The 20,754-nt window shown below is 35.1% G+C and overlaps 1 protein-coding gene across 8 annotated transcripts in view; it reads right to left on the bottom strand.

Moving 5' to 3' along the window:
- Positions 1-20,754, bottom strand: part of VPS13B (vacuolar protein sorting 13 homolog B) — a 430,054-nt gene that overhangs the window by 359,483 nt on the left and 49,817 nt on the right. For 6 of the 8 annotated variants that reach the window (XR_007776824.1, XM_018912403.3, XM_018912397.3 and 3 more), the window contains exons 7-14: positions 18,841-19,015; positions 13,800-14,065; positions 11,120-11,215; positions 10,665-10,787; positions 8,450-8,587; positions 6,976-7,063; positions 1,852-2,043; positions 1,108-1,277 (exon numbers count right to left, since the gene is read on the bottom strand). Coding sequence is in view for 7 of the 8 variants with exons in the window: in XM_018912403.3 (XP_018767948.2) it covers positions 1,108-1,277; positions 1,852-2,043; positions 6,976-7,063; positions 8,450-8,587; positions 10,665-10,787; positions 11,120-11,215; positions 13,800-14,065; positions 18,841-19,015 (1,248 nt within the window). In the remaining variant the exon portion in view is untranslated. Of the gene's footprint in view, positions 1-1,107; positions 1,278-1,851; positions 2,044-6,975; positions 7,064-8,449; positions 8,588-10,664; positions 10,788-11,119; positions 11,216-13,799; positions 14,066-18,840; positions 19,016-20,754 lie in introns of those variants that run through there. The other 2 variants (XM_030234395.2, XM_050970669.1) reach the window with 2 other exon arrangements.

Raw genomic sequence — 20,754 nt, 5'->3', positions numbered from 1 at the left:
AAACACAGGGCAGTTCTCCCATTATGAAAATAGCATCTGCCCATGCCCCATAAGGTGAAAAGCTCCACAACCCACTACACTACTCAGTGCAATGTATTAAAAAGTGCTAAAAAGGAAAAAAAACTCTCTGAGCAACCTGTTCCAATGCTTCACCACCCACTGAATAAAGAATTTCTTCTTAACATCTAAATTAAATCTGATCTCTTCTAGTTTAAAGCCATGGTCCCTTGTACTGTCATTATCTACCTGTACAAAACCCTCTCCCTCATTTTCAGAAGTCCCCTTCAGGTACTGAAAGGCCTCAATGAGGTCTCCTCAAAACATTTTCTTCTTCAGGATGAGCTACCACAGCTCTTTCACCCTATCAGATGAAATATTGGACAAAAGACCCCTAGAAATTTAACTCAAGAATTTATGAGGTTTGCTCTTCTTCCCACTCCCTCCCTTACCCATAAAACACCTTCCATCCTCTGGCACAAGAGATAAACCTACTGCAAGTCTTCACTACAAGCCACAGATTTACCCCCTGAGCACCTCAACTTTGCACATTGACAAAGGAGACCTACAAGAATAAAACCATTATAGGATTCTTTAGCTGGCATTACACTATACACATCTAAAACATAAAACAAATGAAAGCTATTAGGAAATTTCTGTCTCTCTGAGCTTGTCATTCAGGAGTTAAATGCCCAAGTCCTGCAGATATCCTGTCTGGAACTGGCACACACAGCGCTGGCTATTAAAATCTATGTTATCTCTATTGAGCCTGCATATTAAAAGACTTCATACTTTACCATGCTTATGAAGACCTGCAGAATAGGTACTCTTCTGATCAAAAGATCAGAGCTACTGCTTTTTCATTTGCTTGATGCTTTAAAATCTGTTTTATTCAAAAGTATTTTTCCTACCCATACATAACACCTCCAGTTTCCAAGTCTAACTAGTCACACATCCATTTTAGGTATCTGAAGTTAAGGCTCACAGGCACCAAACTAATCCAGAACTCAGTGATACATCCAACACATGGAATAATAGGCCAGAAAGAAAATTTATATTGAATAGCACATGCTGATATAAAGAACTGAATCATTAGTTGTGCATACATACCTTCTCACCCATGATTATGGGCAGCAAGTGGTCTAGTAAATTGAATTCTGCCACAGGGATTATAACTGTACACTTAAGAACAGTGAACGTTGTAAGTCTAGTGGGAATGTATTCCTCCAGTGATGCTACTTCTTCTGAGCTTGGCATACCTCTACTTCCATCTGTAATATCTACAATAAATTGAGATTACATATGTTTCACTAAAATATATAAAATGTGCCCTACAGCTGATGTTTCAGAAATGCCTAAGGACTAGCAAAAAATGCAAAGCTTATCCCCTGCCCCTTCATAGTTAATAAGGTTATTCCACACTGTTTCTAAGGCTAAATGCAATACTAACTAGATTTTCCTTACTTGAAATCTGTATTGCTCTGAGAAACTCATCTTAACAGCCTACCATAACTTATTTCCATGCATTTTCATCCTATATAACTATTATTTGAAACTAATAAATACCAGTAGGAAAACTTTCTTCTCTAAGACTCCAAAATTAAGCTAGAGTAGAAAATGAAGTAAGATATTTTTAGTCAAACATGAGGCTTATGATTAAAACAAATGGCTTTCAAAGTGTCTGAAGTTATCTCAGAAGCACATCCAACACAGACAGGGATGTTGTGATTAATTTACCTTTATTTTACATTTTCCTCTTCAGACTCAAAATCTATTTGAAAGCTGCACCTTTAAAAGCCCTAAATGTAGTCTGGTATAATTCTGCATTTTTGTGTATTTGCAATAGGAGCAAACCTGGCTTAGTTTTGCTGTATGGTTCATACTCATGCTCCAGAGCACAAACGATCATTTTCATGATGCGGTGCACGGCGCTGCTATCCAGTCGAAGATTGAGTGGACCCACAATGAGGCTTTTTGTAGACATCTCCTGAACATTTCCAAAATCTTCACTCTTTACTGAAGAAAGGTCTTGCTGATTCCCAGAAACTACAACAAATTTTATAAAAGTTAAACACAATTGGACATAATAACACATTTTATCAGCTACCTCTGTTTCAAATTCTGGGATCAAAGACTTAATAAATATACAGAAAAATATAACTATGCAAATATAACACACAAATATACAATGACTGGTTTAACAGGTTTTAACAAAATTATTTCTGGTAAATGCAGAGCAAACAGGACGAATTTCTGCCTTGCCTCCAAGAAGAGTAAAACTTATGAACTCTTCCATGAACTTCGTATTTCTCAAATTTGGGATGCTTCGGAGGTGTCTAAACTTCAATGGCAGCTTAAATCCACATGTGAATGACAGCCAGGTGTTCAAAACTTTCTACAGCTTGTCACAAAGTTATGTATCCCCAATAAGGATACATATCAAGGAAAAGATGTGCTACAGAGACATGACAGATCTGTGCCCTTGAAAAGTTAGCTGCCATGACAAGACTGGAAGAAGCAGACTAAAAATGAAGATAAACCCTTCGTTCCATTCACATTTACCACCATTCACTGACATATGGGCAATGAGAAAGAAAATTTCTTTAATCATTATGTCTCAGACTGTTTCTTTAAAGAGCCAACAGAGATAAGAGAATAGTTTAGTAAAGCAGAGTAATAAGATAGACCAAAATCACACATTCAGTGTATACAGGCTACTCATCAGCTACCAATGAGTATAGGCTACTCATCTAGTCACAACAACAGCATGACTCTCTAAACATACTTCATGGAAATTCTTCAGTTAAATCATGCAGATTTCAGAAGCTCAAGTTTTCCCGCCACATATGACTTGTAAAAATATAGTCCCATCCCTCTAACATTTTTAGCTTGCAGAACTTCACACTGATTTTTTTTCCTAAGATCATCACTTTGGCAGTGTCTTCATTGCTTTGACAGAAGCACTAAACATTAAATATCTTGCTGACCATAACATAACTGAACAGTCTGACAAAATAAGCATCAAGACTAAAAGGTTCTGAGACTACAGAAGGATAGAGGAGCTGGTGACAGGCCTGGAGCACAACACTTCTGAAGAAATGAGGTCACTGGGGTTGTTTAGCCTGGAAAAAAGGAGCTGAGGGAAGACCCTATTGCTCACTAGATCTACCTGGAAGGAGGGTGTAGCAAGGGCAAGAAGTCAGTCTCTTCTCCCAAGTAAGAAGCTACAGGATGACAGGTCTCAAGTTGTACCAGGGGAGGTTTAGATTGGATATTGGGAAAAATATCACTGAAATTGGCTACAGGCACTGGCACAAGCTGTCAAGGTAAGCATTGTAACCACAATCCCTGAAAATAATCAAAAAATTTATTAATATGGCACTTGGGGACACAGTTTAGTGGTGAACATGGCAGTGTTGGGTTAACAGTTGGACTTAATCACTTTTCCAACCTTAAGAATTCTGTGATTTCTGGTTGCCCAAGAGGAAGCCAGTCATTGACCCTTTTGTCTGTCTCCTTTACTGTACTCTTAACTGCACTCATTTAAAACAGTCTTAACATTGAGGGAAGTTGAGCTTGGTGGAAAAGGAAGCAAGCACTGGGTTTTTTTTTTCCTTTATGTTTAAATCATACTCCATAAAGCACTGCTGCTTCTAAGCACTGGTGAGGAAAAAGGTCCTCAAATAAACTGAGACTATGCTGAATTTGACACACAGCTGGCATAATGCTCTGCAGCCCTTTACAGGCTTATACACTCAGCAAAAGAATTAACTTTATCCTTAAAAGCCTAACAGAAGTTGATGGTGAGAGCATTTATAGCCTCTGCTTCCCTTGGTTTGTTGTTTTTTTTTTCTGAGAAGAGAGAGATCAATAAAAGAAAGATAAAAGGACAGAAGGATACTTCCTTATAAAACCTACTCAAATCTGCAGCTGGGACAGAATTACAATGTTTTGAATGAATCCTGAAAGAGATTTTTTTAAAACCAGCACACTGACTTCTGCATTTATTTTATAGGCAGTTAACATATATACTTTTATCCTTCCAATTCTACACAGTATTCAGTTCAGATGAACACTACCAAGGAGTACAAAAAAACCACACCATCACATAAAAAATAATAAGGAACAAATAATAAGGCCAGAAGTAGTATGAGTAGTATGAGTCTGCCATTTCAAAGAGGAAAAATCAGACTTGCTTGTATATGTCATATGTATATGAATAATATATTTAAGTGACAAAATTCAAACCACTTTTTGGAACAGTTCCAGCTAATTCCACCTAAATGCAAATAGAAAAGGTAGAAAACCTGTTGATTCTACAGAAATAGGTGATCACAGGTGACTTGAAACTTCACGGATGCATAAAAAAAACCAATTTTCAACCTCCCTGTAAATCATATGTCTAATTCTAATCAACCAAAAATATCAAAATGAGTGCTGCATAATAAAGTTGCCAGCACAGTAGAGAGGTACACATTACAAACAAAAGGTAACTTCAACAGCACACCCTCCTAGGTCTGTAGGTCATGCAAATCAGTGATCAGGGAACTGACAGGGTACAAAATGTTTCAGAGAAATTGTTCTGCACAGAAATACAAAGCAAAAAACCAGAAAAATAAAGGAAGGGAAGAGAGACAAAATGTCTATATAAAACTACTGCGCATGACTATCTTGCTTTCATTCAAAATACTGAAATTGATTAATGCACTTCTGTAAATGACAGATGAAACTCCTGAGGGTTAATGTTATCCAGGAGGCACTTGTGGTTTAATCAGTAATCCTATGCTTCAGGAAAGGTTAAAGGTGCAAAGAATGTGTCAAACCAAAATTGCCTTGACAGATAAAAATCTTACAATCACAGTAACTGCCTCCTATAACTTAAGTTTGGGTCTTTTTTTTTTAATGGTATGTGGAGTGCAGTAATGGTAAGTAAAAACGGTTATACCAAAATAAGAAATAGTAAAATGCAAACTTTAATTTAAACAACACATTAAAAATGCAGCAGATTTAGATTTTTTTTCCAAAATCGTACGGTATTTATATCTTCATTTTAAATAAATACTTTGCATCTATTTGTTTACATTCTATTTAACAGCTCTGCATTTAACCCACAATATGAAAAAATTAGCTAGAAAATAACTAGAAGAAAGCACCACATTTGTTTTTTGAGGAATAAAACCATTTGAAAATTTAAGATTTTAAGTTCTTGACTCTAGAGAAACAACAACCATTTAAACAATTTAAAAATTAATTATTCCATTATTTTATGTAGCCAGGTTCCTGAAGGAGCAATAAAGGAATAAAGGAGCAATAAATTAAAGGAGCAATACTGAAATAAAGCACACAGTAAGACTTGATAGAAAGCCACATTTTGTGAGGTGTTTTCCTAGTGACTGATGGAGAAAATAGAAGCCAAGGCCACAAGAAACCATTCTGGTAGGAAAAAAAGAGAAGCTAAGGAGGGAAAAATGTAGTCAGAAAATACAACAGTCTGACACTGAGGAAAATAAAAAAGTGTTTCCGAGTTCAGTGATTTCTGAAAAGCATTAGTTAAAAGTCAGGAAGAGCTACGATCATAGCATTCCTTATACATTCAGAGAAACAAGAAAAAATACTCCACAAAACCAATTTTTCTTCAGAATGCACATAGTCAGTGCATATTTAAATTTCTACACTAAGATTCAAAAAGGAGAAAAGGCTTAACTGAGGTTTTCAACTTCTCTACATAGGAGTTTAATGTGCAATTAAACACTTATATCATTATCAAAACCAGAAGAAGTCTGCAGTATATGTTTGACTTAATTGTAAATTTTCAGAGCTTCACACCACTCTCATAGTACAGAGGAAAGCCTCAGAGTCAGGAAAGAACTGTTAAATTTCCTGGTGTATGCCTCTACTGCTGAGGGCAATAGCATCCTTTACTTATTTTTGTAAATGTTTCATGTTCCATCTCTAAGGAAACTGGAAGTTTCTTTCCTACCCCTTTGAGACCTAATGTCCCCCATTTCCAGAAAACAAAGCCAAACATCAGGGAGTTGTGATTTCTCTTACACAGAAATAGAAACACAAGAAAACCCCCAGATGAGTTGGACTATGTAGCAAGGACAGTTAAATGTTCAGTCACAAAATAGCAAGAAGTTCCCAACAGATATCCAGAGAAATAGTATTCACAATAAAAAATACACAGATAGGGAAGAAAGTAATACTAATTTGACAATAAAACTGCAGAACAGCAGCTGTAAATGACAGTGCTCTGAGGAGTGAGGGGGAAATTATACCAGTGATAAGAATGTCTGTGAAAAAATATAAACATATTACTTGCTGCTGGATTAACTCCTTTGTCTCGGCTTTTGTGACACTCACAAAAGTAGATATAGTTACTTCACTAAATCCACTTCTCAGAAAAGAACTGAGAGGAATCACAAAAACTACTTAGAATTAGCTAATATCTATGTGCACATGTTTAGGCTGATATTTGCTCATCAAATTGTTTCAGTACATATATTTCAAGATAATTCTTCACATTTTCTTGCATCCTTGCATTTTTCTTCACAGAAGAAAAACAATAGTCATTTTCATCTTCTGTGTCAACTATATGATCAATCTCATTGTTCAACCAGGATCTCTCAAGATATTTTTAATATGCAAAATAATAACAACTTTAAAAAAAAAATCATCATACTTCATGAACTCCACCACTGCTACAAGATAATTACTTTCAGTTCAGCAATTGGCGATAAAAATATCATTATGATTACTTATGCAGGAAAAGAAAAATAAAAAAAGGAGAATACCAACAATCAACAGCTAACCAAAACAACTAACCTCTCAAAGACATCAATGAAGATGAAAGCATTTTAATGATGATCCTGATGGTAAATCTAAGGTAAGTTAGAGGACAGTTGGTCAAGGACCATCTGGGCATGAAAAGTCTTTGTTTCTATTATTTATCAGGGTAAACAAAGGAAAAAAAGATACCTTTGCCACCGGAGCTTTCCATTGTATACAGGTAATCCATGTAGAAAGCCCCAAACCTCTGCATTCCAGCTATCTCTGTGTATGTCTCCTACCAACAAAGCAAAGCAAACAAAGAAAATGTTGTATAAGGAAAGAATCTTGAGATTACCAGCTGATAGACTGGTATTAGAGAGATATATTCATGTTTGGATTTGTGCATCAACACAGGGAAAGGCTTATCAAAGCAAAGGACAGAGGTTATCACAAGAATTCACCTTTCTGATAGGTAATGTAGCTTCCATTTGAGGCCACACAAATGCACATCCATAATTCCTGTGGACATGCTGACCAATTCATCAATAACATCCAGTCAATTAGTACCTTTAATGAAGTAAATATTCCCCATCTGACCTTTTGCATGCAACACATCAACCTAATTAAATATGCTGAAAACTTCAGTTCATTCAATTTGGCTTTGCTATTCAAGGAATATTGTAGTTTTATCTTTAAACAGTAGGAAACTTATCAAGACTTTATGCCAACACTGGGATTCATACATAATATAATACATCACACAGTAAATTTGCTTCCAGTCTTGCCAAAAAAATGGGCAAATCATGAAAGCATCGAAGACAGACAAAGAATAGAATAAAGCTTAAAACACACTATAGGAAAAGTTTGAATATGAGTCCTTGTGATTTTACTGAACTCATTTTTTACTAAACTCATTTTTTAAACTCATTCTTCAGGGTTACACTTCATCAATAATACTAAAAAGGTGAAAATAGTTAAATTTAAATTAGAAGGAAATAAGATACGTTCCAAAATTATAAATGGCTTACCTGTACAATAAACAGCACAGACCTCCACCTATGAAACACACCTGGAAAGGACCATCTTGGTCACTGTAACCAATCTTTAATAATGGCAGACAACCAGGGAATAAAGTTTTGCTGCCCAATTTACAACAACAGATACTAGAGGTGACTGAAAAATTGTCTCCACAAAAAGGAGAATTAGCAAAATTTTCTCTAAGTAGACCAATATAGAATGCAAACAATAAAATTATAGTGTCCAAATCTGACAGCACTTCTTAGTTTGAACACCACAGACTAGTTACTGTTTGGGTTTAAAATACGTGCTGGTAAAGCTTGACTTTTGCTAGTATTCTCTCATATGTCTCTTTTCATCTTAAAATGTTCTGTGGTTACTGCTTTTGGAAACTATGACATTAATTCAGTCTTTGGGGCAGGAGGGGAGTTTGAGGTTTCTTTTGGACATGTTTTTTTCATTTTGGCTCGGTTTTTGTGGGTGTCTTTTTTTTAACACAAACAGATTTTACTTTTTTTTTTAGCCAGCTGCGAAGTAAGATTCAGTTAAATGTGTAAAAGCAAAGAGAATTCAGTCCTCTAACAGTACACAGATCTAAATAATTATAAGAAATTCATTAGAGAGCATTGGAAAATTTTTTAGAAGAAAAATGTAGTTCTCTGACCTTATGATGAGCTGCATCCAATATAAATTCTGCACGAATACTATTATTTTCTGGACTTCTGTAATCAAATAGTGAATTGGTAAGGTACGTCATTCCTTTCATGCTCAAATTTTCTCCACAGCTAAAGAAGCATGCCTCCTTCATGAGGCAGTAGAAAGTGAGGCAGGGGAAGGAAAAAAAGAAAAAATACAGTCAAGTTAACAGCACTTTCAATTTTGTCATAACACAAATATGACACACACAGTAGTAACTCTCAAGAGCATGTTGCATTAAGAATGAAGATGAAAAAATGAAATTAATTTAATTTGTATAACTCAAGTTCCTGCCCACTCCTTCCCCATTTTCAAATCAATAAAGTTTGCCTGAAACAATGAATTTTATACAACTCATGATGCAGAACATATTACCTGCATTTTAACTGCAAATAACCTCAGATCGTGATCACTCCAAATCTCACCCTAATCCTCTTCTGTATACAAACTGTCACTGCACACTCCATTTCTGGCTGCCCAATCCTTTCAGATGCTGTATTCATCATCTTCAAGGCAATCAGTTATTTCCATGTACGATTTCATTGCTACATTACCATTCTTTATTCGTCTAGATTTTAACATGCCTCCTCCCAGACTCCTACCCTTCTGAAATACAACTTTCCTAACAAGACTTATTACTCCAAAAAAGTAATTTATTTTTTCCAACTATCTATTCTCAATCACAGGCAGAGTCAGAACCTTTATGAAAGGACCAATCCCACAACCACATCAGTACAGAGACAACAGGCAAGTAGTATCATCACCACTGTCATAAAGCAGATACTTTCCTAAACTCCTGGACTAGAGAGTGGCAGAAAAATGAGTAAGAATAAAACCCCAAATGTCCCTTATTAACTAACTTAAAGGAAATTATCTCCATTGGTCAGAGCATGGGGCTAATAATGCCACAGTTGTGGGTTCAATCCCTGTATGGGCTATTCCCTTAAGAGCTGGACTTGATGTTTTTTTCTGGGTTCATTCCAACAAGGACTATTTTATAATTCTGTGAAATTCTCTTGCTCACCCACCCACCACAGTCTAAAATATCAATTCTCTCAAGATTTTATACGTGACAATCTCACCTGCCACAGACAAGGTGGCTGTCCACCCTCACATCCCCAACCACATCTCCCTTTGTCCTTAACAAGGCCAGCACAGCATTTTTACAGTTGGCTCATCCTTGACTCCCCAGTCTCTCCTCCTGGAAAAGCCTCTATGTATCCATAACAGCACACCAGTCATGTAGTGTGTCCCACTGCATCCCTAAAATCCCAACATGTCATACTCAGCAGTTGTGTCAGGATATCTTGTTTTTTTGCCCTGCACACACAAACAGCTGAGATGGGTGCCAAGCCATGATGCTCACACAGGGGAAAGATAAGAAGCTGCCCCATCACAGCTATCATAAAATACATTACACAATTTCCCAGATGAGGAGATATTTGACATAAATACAGGCACTTGGTATTTTCTTTCATATTCTAAAGTTTCCTCTTTAAAATACTTTCCAAGACTTCACAGAGCACTAACATCAAGTTAACAGGTCTCTTCTTGGCTATATGATTTGTTTTTATTTAAACACAGATAATAGTCCCTGTTCTCCAATACCCTATCTACACATCAACTAAAAATCATCATTATTAAATTTAGAATTTCTCACAACACTTCATTAAATAGTTTTAAAGTAGTTCATAATGATACCTGATTTTTTCTTAAACAATTGAAGATTTGCATCTATTTAAAATACAAAAATTAATACTGTCTAACTGCTTCACTTCATATTGCTCTGTCTTACTGAATAGTGAAGTAAGACATTTGTTCAGTATTTGTGCCACATTTCCATTAACTTCACCATGCAGTGTTCCCATTTTTTCCCTTCCAATCTTTGGTTCATTTAAGTACTTTCAAAGATTTTCAAATATAGCTTAATTTTTTATACAAAATCACAAAGGCAAAAATGGGTTACTGTCCAAAAAGATTTTTAAGTCTTATGTTCTGCCTCTTCTCAATTTGAGATATTCATTTTTTCAACTCTAAGGAATAGACACTGAGTTCGTATCACAGTAATATCCAAAAATCACAGCTGGTAACAGCAGTCTTTTCAATTTTTGCATTCAGATATTTTAATAAAGGATAACAGAATTGCTTACTGAGCAAATCAACTTATATTTCAACATACTCACTTCATCACTCCTACTCATATTCTCTTCAAAATCTTTAATTCCCATAATTCCTTTAAGGCACATAGCTTGGCAACCAACAAAACCTATTTGGCAATCAAAAAAAAGTTCACCTTTCATAAGGACCTAGTGAGGAAAAAGAAAAAAAAGAGTGATATATTTTTAAGCCTTCTACTCCACAAGAAATAGAGAAGATGGACAAAAACAAAGCAAAATGTGTTTTAGAGTTTTAATAAATAGCAATCACACAGAGCACTGGAAAGGAAGGAATTACTATAGTGTTCAACCACTACACCACAGAAGTTTAGAGTTAAAATCTACATGATTATTACAACAAAAACATACAATATGACAGAATATGAAAGATCAGCAATTAAAGAATTTTAAAATATTTTACTGGCAACTATTTGGTTTGTTGCTTAAAATGTATCAAAAAAGCCCTGTCAATGTAAAAGTACCTCAACTGTTGTTCCTTCTTGCTCCCAGCATATAACTTCTTTGGATTTTACTTTCTGAGGGCTGTAATAACTACTTTCAGCTTGCATTTCAGTGAGCTACAGAACAACAGGATAAACACCTTATAAAAGTCAATATTAGTATTCAACGACAGTATGGTCATTAATACACAGAACTGATAAGACAAAGTAAAGTATGGGCAAAAATACATTAACTGTCAGGAAACAGGTGCAATTAAACAGCTGTAGCACATTATCCATATCAGAATGTCTCATGTTCAACTTCTGTTTGAAATATGCTATAACAGAATGTTTAAAATCCACTATAGTATTTTCAGTTTGCTTATCTAAAGAGAAACTGTCTGAAAAGATGAAACAGATACACAGATGTACTATAAATATCAAATAAGCAAAAATCCATTAATACTTGACTTACTCTTCCCAGAAAATAATTAAATATCATTACAACATTACAGACACATTTTGATTATAACCATACACATTTTTGTTTCATGCCGTGACAATCAAGAGCAACACGTATTTATACTTCTTGCATGATTTTGATATAAAAATTCAAAATGGGAAAACATGCACAGGTTGAAAAGCACATAACCTACAGCTAAGAAAAACAAGCAAAAAGAGGCACTCTATATTGAATATATTACATTTGGCATGAAAAAACACAAATTAGTTTATGGTGAACAGCTTAAATACTTCAAATTCTAATTTTTATAAAAGCATATCTACACACTCTCTTTGTTTTCAAGACTGGATACACATGGGTGCTGTTTCAATTTAAAATTTTGTAATCCGAATGTCCAAGAAAATTGGATGAAAAAAGTCACTGATCACCCTTCACCTGTGTGCAATTATTGCAGAGGAAAAGCAATTAATTGATTAAAAGAACTCAGAAATTACAAGAATAGTTTTCACCATTATTCAAAAATGGTACATTTAATTTGGCATGATTTTTAGCTGGAATGATATCAACTATTCAAAATGTTAATGCAGAAACTTGACCTTATTTTTTAACCAAAATATGAACCACAAATTAATTCCATACACTCTTTGCATGCAAGCAGAACAATGAATTCTGTTTTCCTCCTGTCACCATATTAGCATCACACATCACATTTAAAATTTCTAGAATGCAAAATGTTACATTTTGAGTATTTTTAATCACTTCCTAATATAAAATGCGTGAATTTGCAAATGAAGCATTAGGAAAACCCTCTCTAGCAAAACACATGTTCAAAAAATAAGTTCATATTATTTTTAATGAGTCTTCTTGCATGAGGAACAAGAGCACAAAATTACTACTGTATGACATAGTGCAAAAGAAGATGCTGAGACATGATAAATTAGAAATTTGAACTTCAGTGCCCTGTTTATGTTTCAAGTGGTGTCCCAGGAATATAATTACTGGAGGGGAAAAAAATTATTTATTTTTAGCCTCTTTTAATGAGAGCTGAAGCAGATCGACACAAAAGAACATGACTGAATACTTGAATGCTGTTGATATCTTCAAATTTTTCAACCAAATTTATCATCAGGAGGCTGAAGGCTTAAAACGTCAACATCCCCACAGAATATCTACAGCTTCCAAAGTCACTTGTCTCACCCTTTCTGGCAGTTGCTGAGCAGCTAAGTGCCCTTCTACACCACCAAACAAAAATAGCTAAATTAGGCATAAAGCCCCATAAAACATTCTTGTGCACAGATGTCAAGCCAAACAGGCAAAAAAGGGACAGAGAGCTCCTGATGGTACTGGGTATAATCAGGCACATCATTTTTGCATGAGAGTTACAAAAGTCTTGCAGTTAATCTGAAAGGCTCAAAGTCATAAAATCACCCTAAATTACTCTGTGCAAAGTTCTGACCTTGATTTAATACATGCTTAATTGTAAAGCCAAAAGCCACTTGGCGTAGTCATGCACCTAGAATTGCTTGCAAATAGTTTGACACGCTACAAGTATTCTGCTAATTCAATACCTTAACTTCTAATTTCTGTCAGTACATCTCAGTACCTTAGTCAGACTCTCCATATGCCCTTCTGCAAGCTTACAAAATATTAGAAGGCCAGCAACAATTTCCAGCTGTGCTTAGAGCTAATATTAAATCCTTCTACACGTTTACTGTTTATAGCTCAGCCTATATGTACTATTTATCTTTTTTTCCTTCAGTACAATTTCAACCTATGGAAAATTAATTCAACATTATCAAGTTAAATTTTCACATACAATAATCCAAAAAAAAGAGCAGTGTCTAAAAATTTCTCCAATCCTAGCTCTAAATTAGAGGGTGTTTTATAAAGAAAAATTTATTTGTATAAACATTAGATGGATAGAATACTGCAGTGAACATTCACAGAAAGCTTTCAGGCTTTTTTTCCCATCAAAAAATATTAATCTAAGTAAATTAAGTGGTTTCCTTTGAACATTATAAAGTTCACACTCAAATTCTAGCTCAAATAACAAAAACTACTCGAATTGCCATTATCAGTCCAGTATGATCGAAGAGGAATTTTGAGCATTCACATTTCTTGTTATTCATTAACTTAATACTCCCCTCATAATACCAACATTATTTGTCTTGAATGAAACAGTATTTGAATGCTCAGAAAATCTTTATGCACTTCCTCAATAAGTCAAATGAATCCTTTATGACACAGAGAAATATTTACCTTAAAAGTCACTGTTGCCTTTGTACAATAAAACCCAACTGAAATAATAGGATCCTTGAGGGACTGAGACTTCTGCTGTTCTGCTGTTCCATCACCAATTCCACCTGAATCATTCTCTTCATCATCATAACTCACAATAGCAGGAACAAAAGACCAAGCCCAAGAAACCCATCCTTGTTGCTGGTCATCATCTTGATGGAAATAAGGATCTTGACTAATGTACTGGGAAGGATATTGCATTACTGAGCTTGCTTCATCTTCTGGGCCTTTTAAAACAAAAACCAAGCTAAATTTCAGAAAAACCATACTTTAAATTTTATTTAATAAATTCAAATTTATGGTATGTGAAATTTATCTTGAACTGTATTTCACACAGCATTCACTGATACTTGGCTTATAATCATAGGAAGTCAGTACAAATTTTAAATTACTGAATATGAGTTTCCAAGCACTTCTTCATTTCATTAACATTTTCATCCAAAAAATATTAAGGGTCTTTGCCATAGTTTTAGTATCATACATCTGCAGTGAGACCAGAATTTGCCATCTATACCACAAGTTTTCAAGACTGCTTCCATTAAAGTACTTCTACAGGTGTAAAATTAAATCTGACTAAATAATGATATTATGATCTTGTAGTTTCCAATTTTAAAAGTAAATTAAAAAGTACTTCAAGTTAATCTATGCTACTACATAACTAACTACAAGTTAATCTGTGCTCAAAAAAGCTGGTATCCATCTGTGAGTCAAAAGTCAAAATGTTGGTCCTCTGTGAAAATCAGTAGAGATTGCATACAGAGCAAAACAAGAACTTCCCCAAAGATTCAAGTCTAAGACTCATGATCCAAAGAGGTAGGCAATGTACTGCATGCACAAAGAGCACAAATAGCTTTTATCTGGTTTCATCAGCACTCTTATGGGACTCATGAGGGCTATTAAATACTTCAGAATTACTATAGGTAGCACAGGATGCAGTACTGTTCCCAAAGGTGAACATTATGTTCAATGAATCATTTTACTGAGAACAGCAATAGCCATATTCCAATTCTATTCATGTATTTTGAAACTCAGAGATCCCATTTTTACAAGTTTCAGACCTTTTACTGCTTAGTCTAACTAGTCTTTAGCCTTTTACTCTCTTTATACATACATAACTGAAGAAAGAGGAATAAAAAACACTCTTGAGAATTCTCCGCACATGCTTAAAAGCCAAGGGCACCTCCTCCCACAAAGACAGTGCAAGCTCCCTTTCTGCTCTCTTCACACGAGTCTCAAGGAGCAGATTTCAATCCAGAAAAAAATCTTGAAACACAGCAAATACAGAGGAGGTGCACATAAAATCTTGGAAAAAGCCAAGAGGAAGAATGGTCAGCTGTAGAAGGAAAAAAACTGATACTGATCATGACTCAAGTAGTTTAGTATAGACTGCTGTTGGCAAGCACAGAAGAAATGGTGGATGGCCTGGAAAAAACTGAAAAAAAGGGTGGAGCTGTAGAACATGGGCCATGCATAACATTGGTCTACCTGGCCATAAATTTCAGCCATCATTTAGCATACCCCTTTTTGAAGTACACAGAGAGAACAGTAAAATATGCCAAGTAGTAGTTTTGAATTATCATATTTTATAATATTCTGGAAAATATTAAAATAAGCACCATTTTACCCTAGCTCCTCTATCTATATACTGTGAGACAAAAAACTGAAAAAGGAACATATATCTATTTTCTATCACTAAAGTAAAACTAGTACAGCCACTATATAATCACCAAACTTCAGAAAAAATGTACATCAGCCTGATAAACAACACACAGCATCCTCTAAACACTACAAACATAAATACAATGTAAATTCATTTATAACAAGGAATATATGAAGGACAGTATGTACCTGGGAAACACAAAGTCTTTGCTTTGAACTAACTACACTAACCACTTCCTTGCCTGTAAACATATTGGATAATGAAACATAATGACAAAACCCATGTGTTACTTATATGGGTTTGTTAAGGTACAAAATGTTACCCCGCATCAGGTTTCTAAAGCCTTTATTTTTCTAGCCATTCATAGTGAATTCACAATGGAACAGACTTGATCCATAATGCAGGACAGTGATTCCAGTTAAGAAATACATTTTATATATATTACAAGAGTGTAGTGTGACTGCATCTCACTGCTTGCATGTTCAAATCAAGTTTGACCTTCAGAAATTTGCTTTCTTTTAAAAGGTTTGAGATATTTATCTGTAATAGGAGTCTGGAAACTGGTATCTCTCAACATACATCTGGAATTACCCAGTAGAAAATTACTCTCTTGGTATTTATTTATTTCTCTGTCTGTATATGTTTTCATCCAGGTATGGATGATCCAGCCTAGCCTGTGCTGGCACTAGAGGAAGAAGGAAGGAATGCATCCCTGCTGGCAATAGCATGAATTTTCATCTCATTGAATCAGCCATGAAACTGTATGAGTGAAGCTTAGTACATGCTTCAAGGACGGAGATGAAGATGTTCATTCTTGTGTCACTAAATAATGTATACATTAAAATTCATTTTCTTATTCACAATTTGCCTGCTATAAACCAAAGAAGATACTACAAACTCATAAGTAAGACTCTGAAAACAAGCATAAATGGCATGACCATTTTAGCCTGTGTCTGGCAAAATATTTTGGGGTTAAGATAGAAATGAGCTTCAAAAATTGCCTCTACATCTCTGCCTTGGGCATCCAACAACTGCCATCTGACTTGTGTTCTGAAGGAGACAGTCCTGTCAAATACATATGATCATATAATTAAGTAAAATGATAATGTTAGAGCACAGCATAGTTGAACAAAAGCTGAGTAGGAAATTACAGATTTCTTTTGCAATCTTAGACTTATCACTGTCCCTTCTGAAAAATCTTGTGTATAAGAGTGTGGATTTACATTACATTATATCTTTTTGAGATGGCTGTCTTATGAAAAGCTAGGAAGTCATATTGACAGTTGTTTAAAAGACTGCAAATGGGACTGACCAACAGTAATTGCAATTCAACCTTCCTGAAGGCATACCTTAAAACAGGGATGACAAGATGGACTGCCAAAGATTTTACACATATTTGGATGTAAGAAACTCAAATTTAATTCTAGATGCAAAAGAGACTGACTACGTGTAGGCAGATGCCCTTTAACATTAATCTTTGCTTAAATTACATTTGTGTCACCACATTTTCAGACCTTAACCAAAAGAAGCCATGTAAAACCCACATAGCTCTGCTGACTTCTGTCCTCTACCACAGTTAAAGCTTCCTTCCAGTTTTCTCATACCAGTTACTCTGCCTCCAATCCTTGTATTTTTTCATCTGAAAGTCACTGCTTACCCATCCCAGTTGTTCCTATATTGAGTCATATGATTTCTCTATTCTTTCTGTGTCTTTCCTGTATTCAAATGGCCCCAGTTGCCTTACTGACTCCAGGAATGCAGCAACAAAATTCAAGCAATTCTAAATACATTGTCATTCTCTATGGAATTAACACTTAGCCAGATCTGGGGGAAATTTCATACTAACAAAACAAAGAAAGATATTCATGATAGCAAGACAACCCTCTGTCTGAAAGCAAGGGCAATGCAGTACTTCAGAGAAAACTTCCTGCAATTTTCTCCAGTAAATTGTACAAATCATTGGTTAGATACAGAAAGTTACTAAAATACACACTAACAATTTTTCTAAAATTTGTATGCTTAAAGTCTCAGCAGAATATTAAGCCAATATTTGCAGAACATTAATTACTTCTAATCATATGCTTTGTGTAATGAACTCGTGCTTGCAATGCAGAGTTTCTGGTGCAGAAAACCCACCTTAGAGACAGTAAGAGAGAACTATTTACAGATCTATTATTTTTCTCAGTTCCACACAGCAGTAACATGACAGAGGATTCTACATCTGAAATAAGAGTGAAACAGTCGACTGCCAAACAACAGCGAAGGCCGTATTTGGAAAAAAATTTTCCACTGCTGTCATTTACCCATCATATATCTATTTCTCTGAAACCAGAGAAGACAGCAAAGACAGCAACACAGAATCAAAACAAAAAATTACAGTCTCCTAATGCAAATTAAAATTGTATTTTTCTTCAACAGAACAAAATTAATTAATTTAGTAGTTTATGCATAGCTTCAAAATGCTGTAATATTATAAATTTAAGCCTAGCTTAAGAGAGCTATGTCACCTTCAAATGGAATTCCAAGAATTTTCTAGGTGAGGTAAATTTCTCTTCCTATTCCCCCAGATTCAAATACAACCTTGGAAAGATAACCAAAACTTTTGTCTTGAGGAGATTAAAATTAAAATACAAATCAGTAAATAAATTCACAGAATAAGCTGAGTTGGAAGGCACCCACAAGGACCACTGAGTCGAGCTTCAGGCCCTGCACAGAATAACCCCAAGAGTCACCCCATGTGCCTGAGAAGTAGCAGATGGGAAGCAAGCACACAAAGGTAAAGAAAATTCACCCCTCATCAGTGCAATGCTCCTGAAAAGATCCTGTTGCACTAAGTTACCACAAAAGATCACATAGAAGAAGGAATACCTGTTATATGAAAATAAAAAGCAGTGGAGACCAGACAAGGTAAAAGGACAGAACTATGGGAACCAGTGCAAAGACTACCTTGCTTAGAACAAGTTCTGATATATCTATTCTCAATGAGCATTTTCAAAGAAATTAAGAAGCACACTTTGGCTTTTCTCTTATTTAGCTCAAACGTGGCTGCTGCCAGTTTCAAACTTGCTTATGGAAAGGTGACTTGTTGCATGATATACTGACAGACAAATCCAAAGTGCCCTACAGTGTCACAACTCCCAAAATGGTTTTCTTAGATCATATTTAACCTCAGTTTAATTAAGACCAGCAGAACTCCTCATAGAACATAACATTAAGCATGTTAAAGCAACTGCAGACTGTCAAGATACTTGGCAAGAACTAGACCTGGATATTTACATTTGCAAAAAGCAAAGAAATGAATGTTTTTAACATTTCTTCTTACAAATTAAGAACTGTACTCACCTGTGATATTTCCCAACATATCTTTAGTGTGGCAAATCAAATCTTCACCTTCCCCATCTTTGAAGTTGCCTATTTCTCCATAATACAGAGCAATCCCAAGCTGCATTATACGTATAAACATAGGAAGCTGCTGATCAGAGATTGAAAGTTTCAAACTTTCGACTAATGTGTGAATCTGTAACATGAAAGGAGAACAAAAACAAATAATAACAAAGCTCTGCCATCAGTAAAGCCCAGTTTTAAACCATACAACTCTGTATTCATTTGGAATGGGCATTTTATTTGCAAAAATGAGATTTGCAATACAACAGAAAGCAAAGGGCTGCAAACAAAGCCTACCAAAACCATTTAATTGTGTTGCCACACAAGAGATCGTCAGCTGAAAAATTAAGTGTAACATGTTTTACACACACAGAAACATTTATGTATTTGCTTTTTAAAGTTATTGCTGAAGAACTTTCTCAAATCTAGGTGACATGAGAGCATTTAATAAATGCTCTTACAATCATCTAATTTTATTTTCATGATAGAGTTTCTTTAAAATCTCTGCATGCTCTAGATAACCTAGATATATCTAGATAGTATACCTAGATAAACCCTAGAGTTACTGGTTTTAGACTTTAAGGTCCTTAATTTTGATTCTTTCCCACTCCAAACATTGTTCCAAGTGGCCAAGTAATGGGGGTAGAATTAATTCCAACTGCAGTGCAGAAATCTGGCTCCTCTGAATATTCTGTTTCAAACGTGCAGTTAAGGCACCTTTCACTAAATGAAAGAAAGCTTTGCAAAGACTAAATTGGTGGCATGAAAACTTATCCTTCTTTAAAAATTTAAGCTGTAAAACAACTAAATACTTAAAAATATTTTGAGTATGTGATCATTCTATGATGTCAATGTCAAACAAGATAAGAAAGGTACCTTTCATTAAGTAAGAGCTGCATAAAATAAAATTATTGTACCAAAACTACTGTCTAACATTAGATGTATTTTCAACTCCAGGTCCAGTTCCTAAATGTTATTGGTGAAAAATAATGGATTTAAAGTGATTACATTTCAGTGTTGGCCATTTCAGAATTGGCAATCTAATTCAAAAACCACAAAAAATTATTTTGTAAACAGTATAGCATATCCAGGGGTAAATAATATTCTAGTGGTAAAATCAGTATTTGTATAAATACATGCTAATACTTTCATATGAGCAAATTAATGAAGTCTTAGCCCAAGTCATAGAAAATGAGTAATAACATTATATCAGCTGTTTACACAGACAAGATGAAATGGGTCAGGTGTCAGATTTATGCTATTTTTTTAAAATTCTTTGAATGAAAAAAGCATGTAAACTCCCAAGATATATTTTGAAATTAAAAATTAAACCTTGCACACCATTTCCAAGGCCAGTTGATTTAAAGCTGTCAATAGCAAACCTTTTCTGTGCAGAACAACAGGATGGGTAAGGAGTAAACAGTCTCTTAAAATGTGGAAGGGGAAAAAAAAGGATTGCTTTGCCAGAAGCCTCTTTCAAGGCACACAAAGAGCATGTCCTAGTGCAGGACAGGAACACTAAGCAGCACTGTAGGCAATGAATATAATTCCTCTGTCAGTGGAACTCAGCTGCCCCTCAGAAGACTGACTCATCTCCCTAAAACAGGAGGAAAACTCTAATCTTTGTGTCGAGTTAGCTTCCAATACAGTGTCAACAGAGTGAGTGGATTTAGATTACTGAGAGGTCAGACCAACCTCAGTGCTGTTACAGAGGTGGAGGCAGGACTCACATCCCCAGTACATTTCAGCTCACCTGCTTCATTCCATGATGCATTTTACAAGAACAGCAACAAAAATCTTACAACTGTAATAATTTAATGTGTGATTTACCACCTCCACCCACGTACATTATTTTAATTCTAAAACTAAGAG

Source organism: Serinus canaria, chromosome 2 (assembly GCF_022539315.1).
Source record: "Serinus canaria isolate serCan28SL12 chromosome 2, serCan2020, whole genome shotgun sequence".
Classification (NCBI taxonomy): Eukaryota; Metazoa; Chordata; class Aves; order Passeriformes; family Fringillidae; genus Serinus; species Serinus canaria.
The sequence above is the reverse complement of the archived record's forward strand: the minus strand, read 5'-3'. Positions and strand labels throughout refer to the sequence as shown.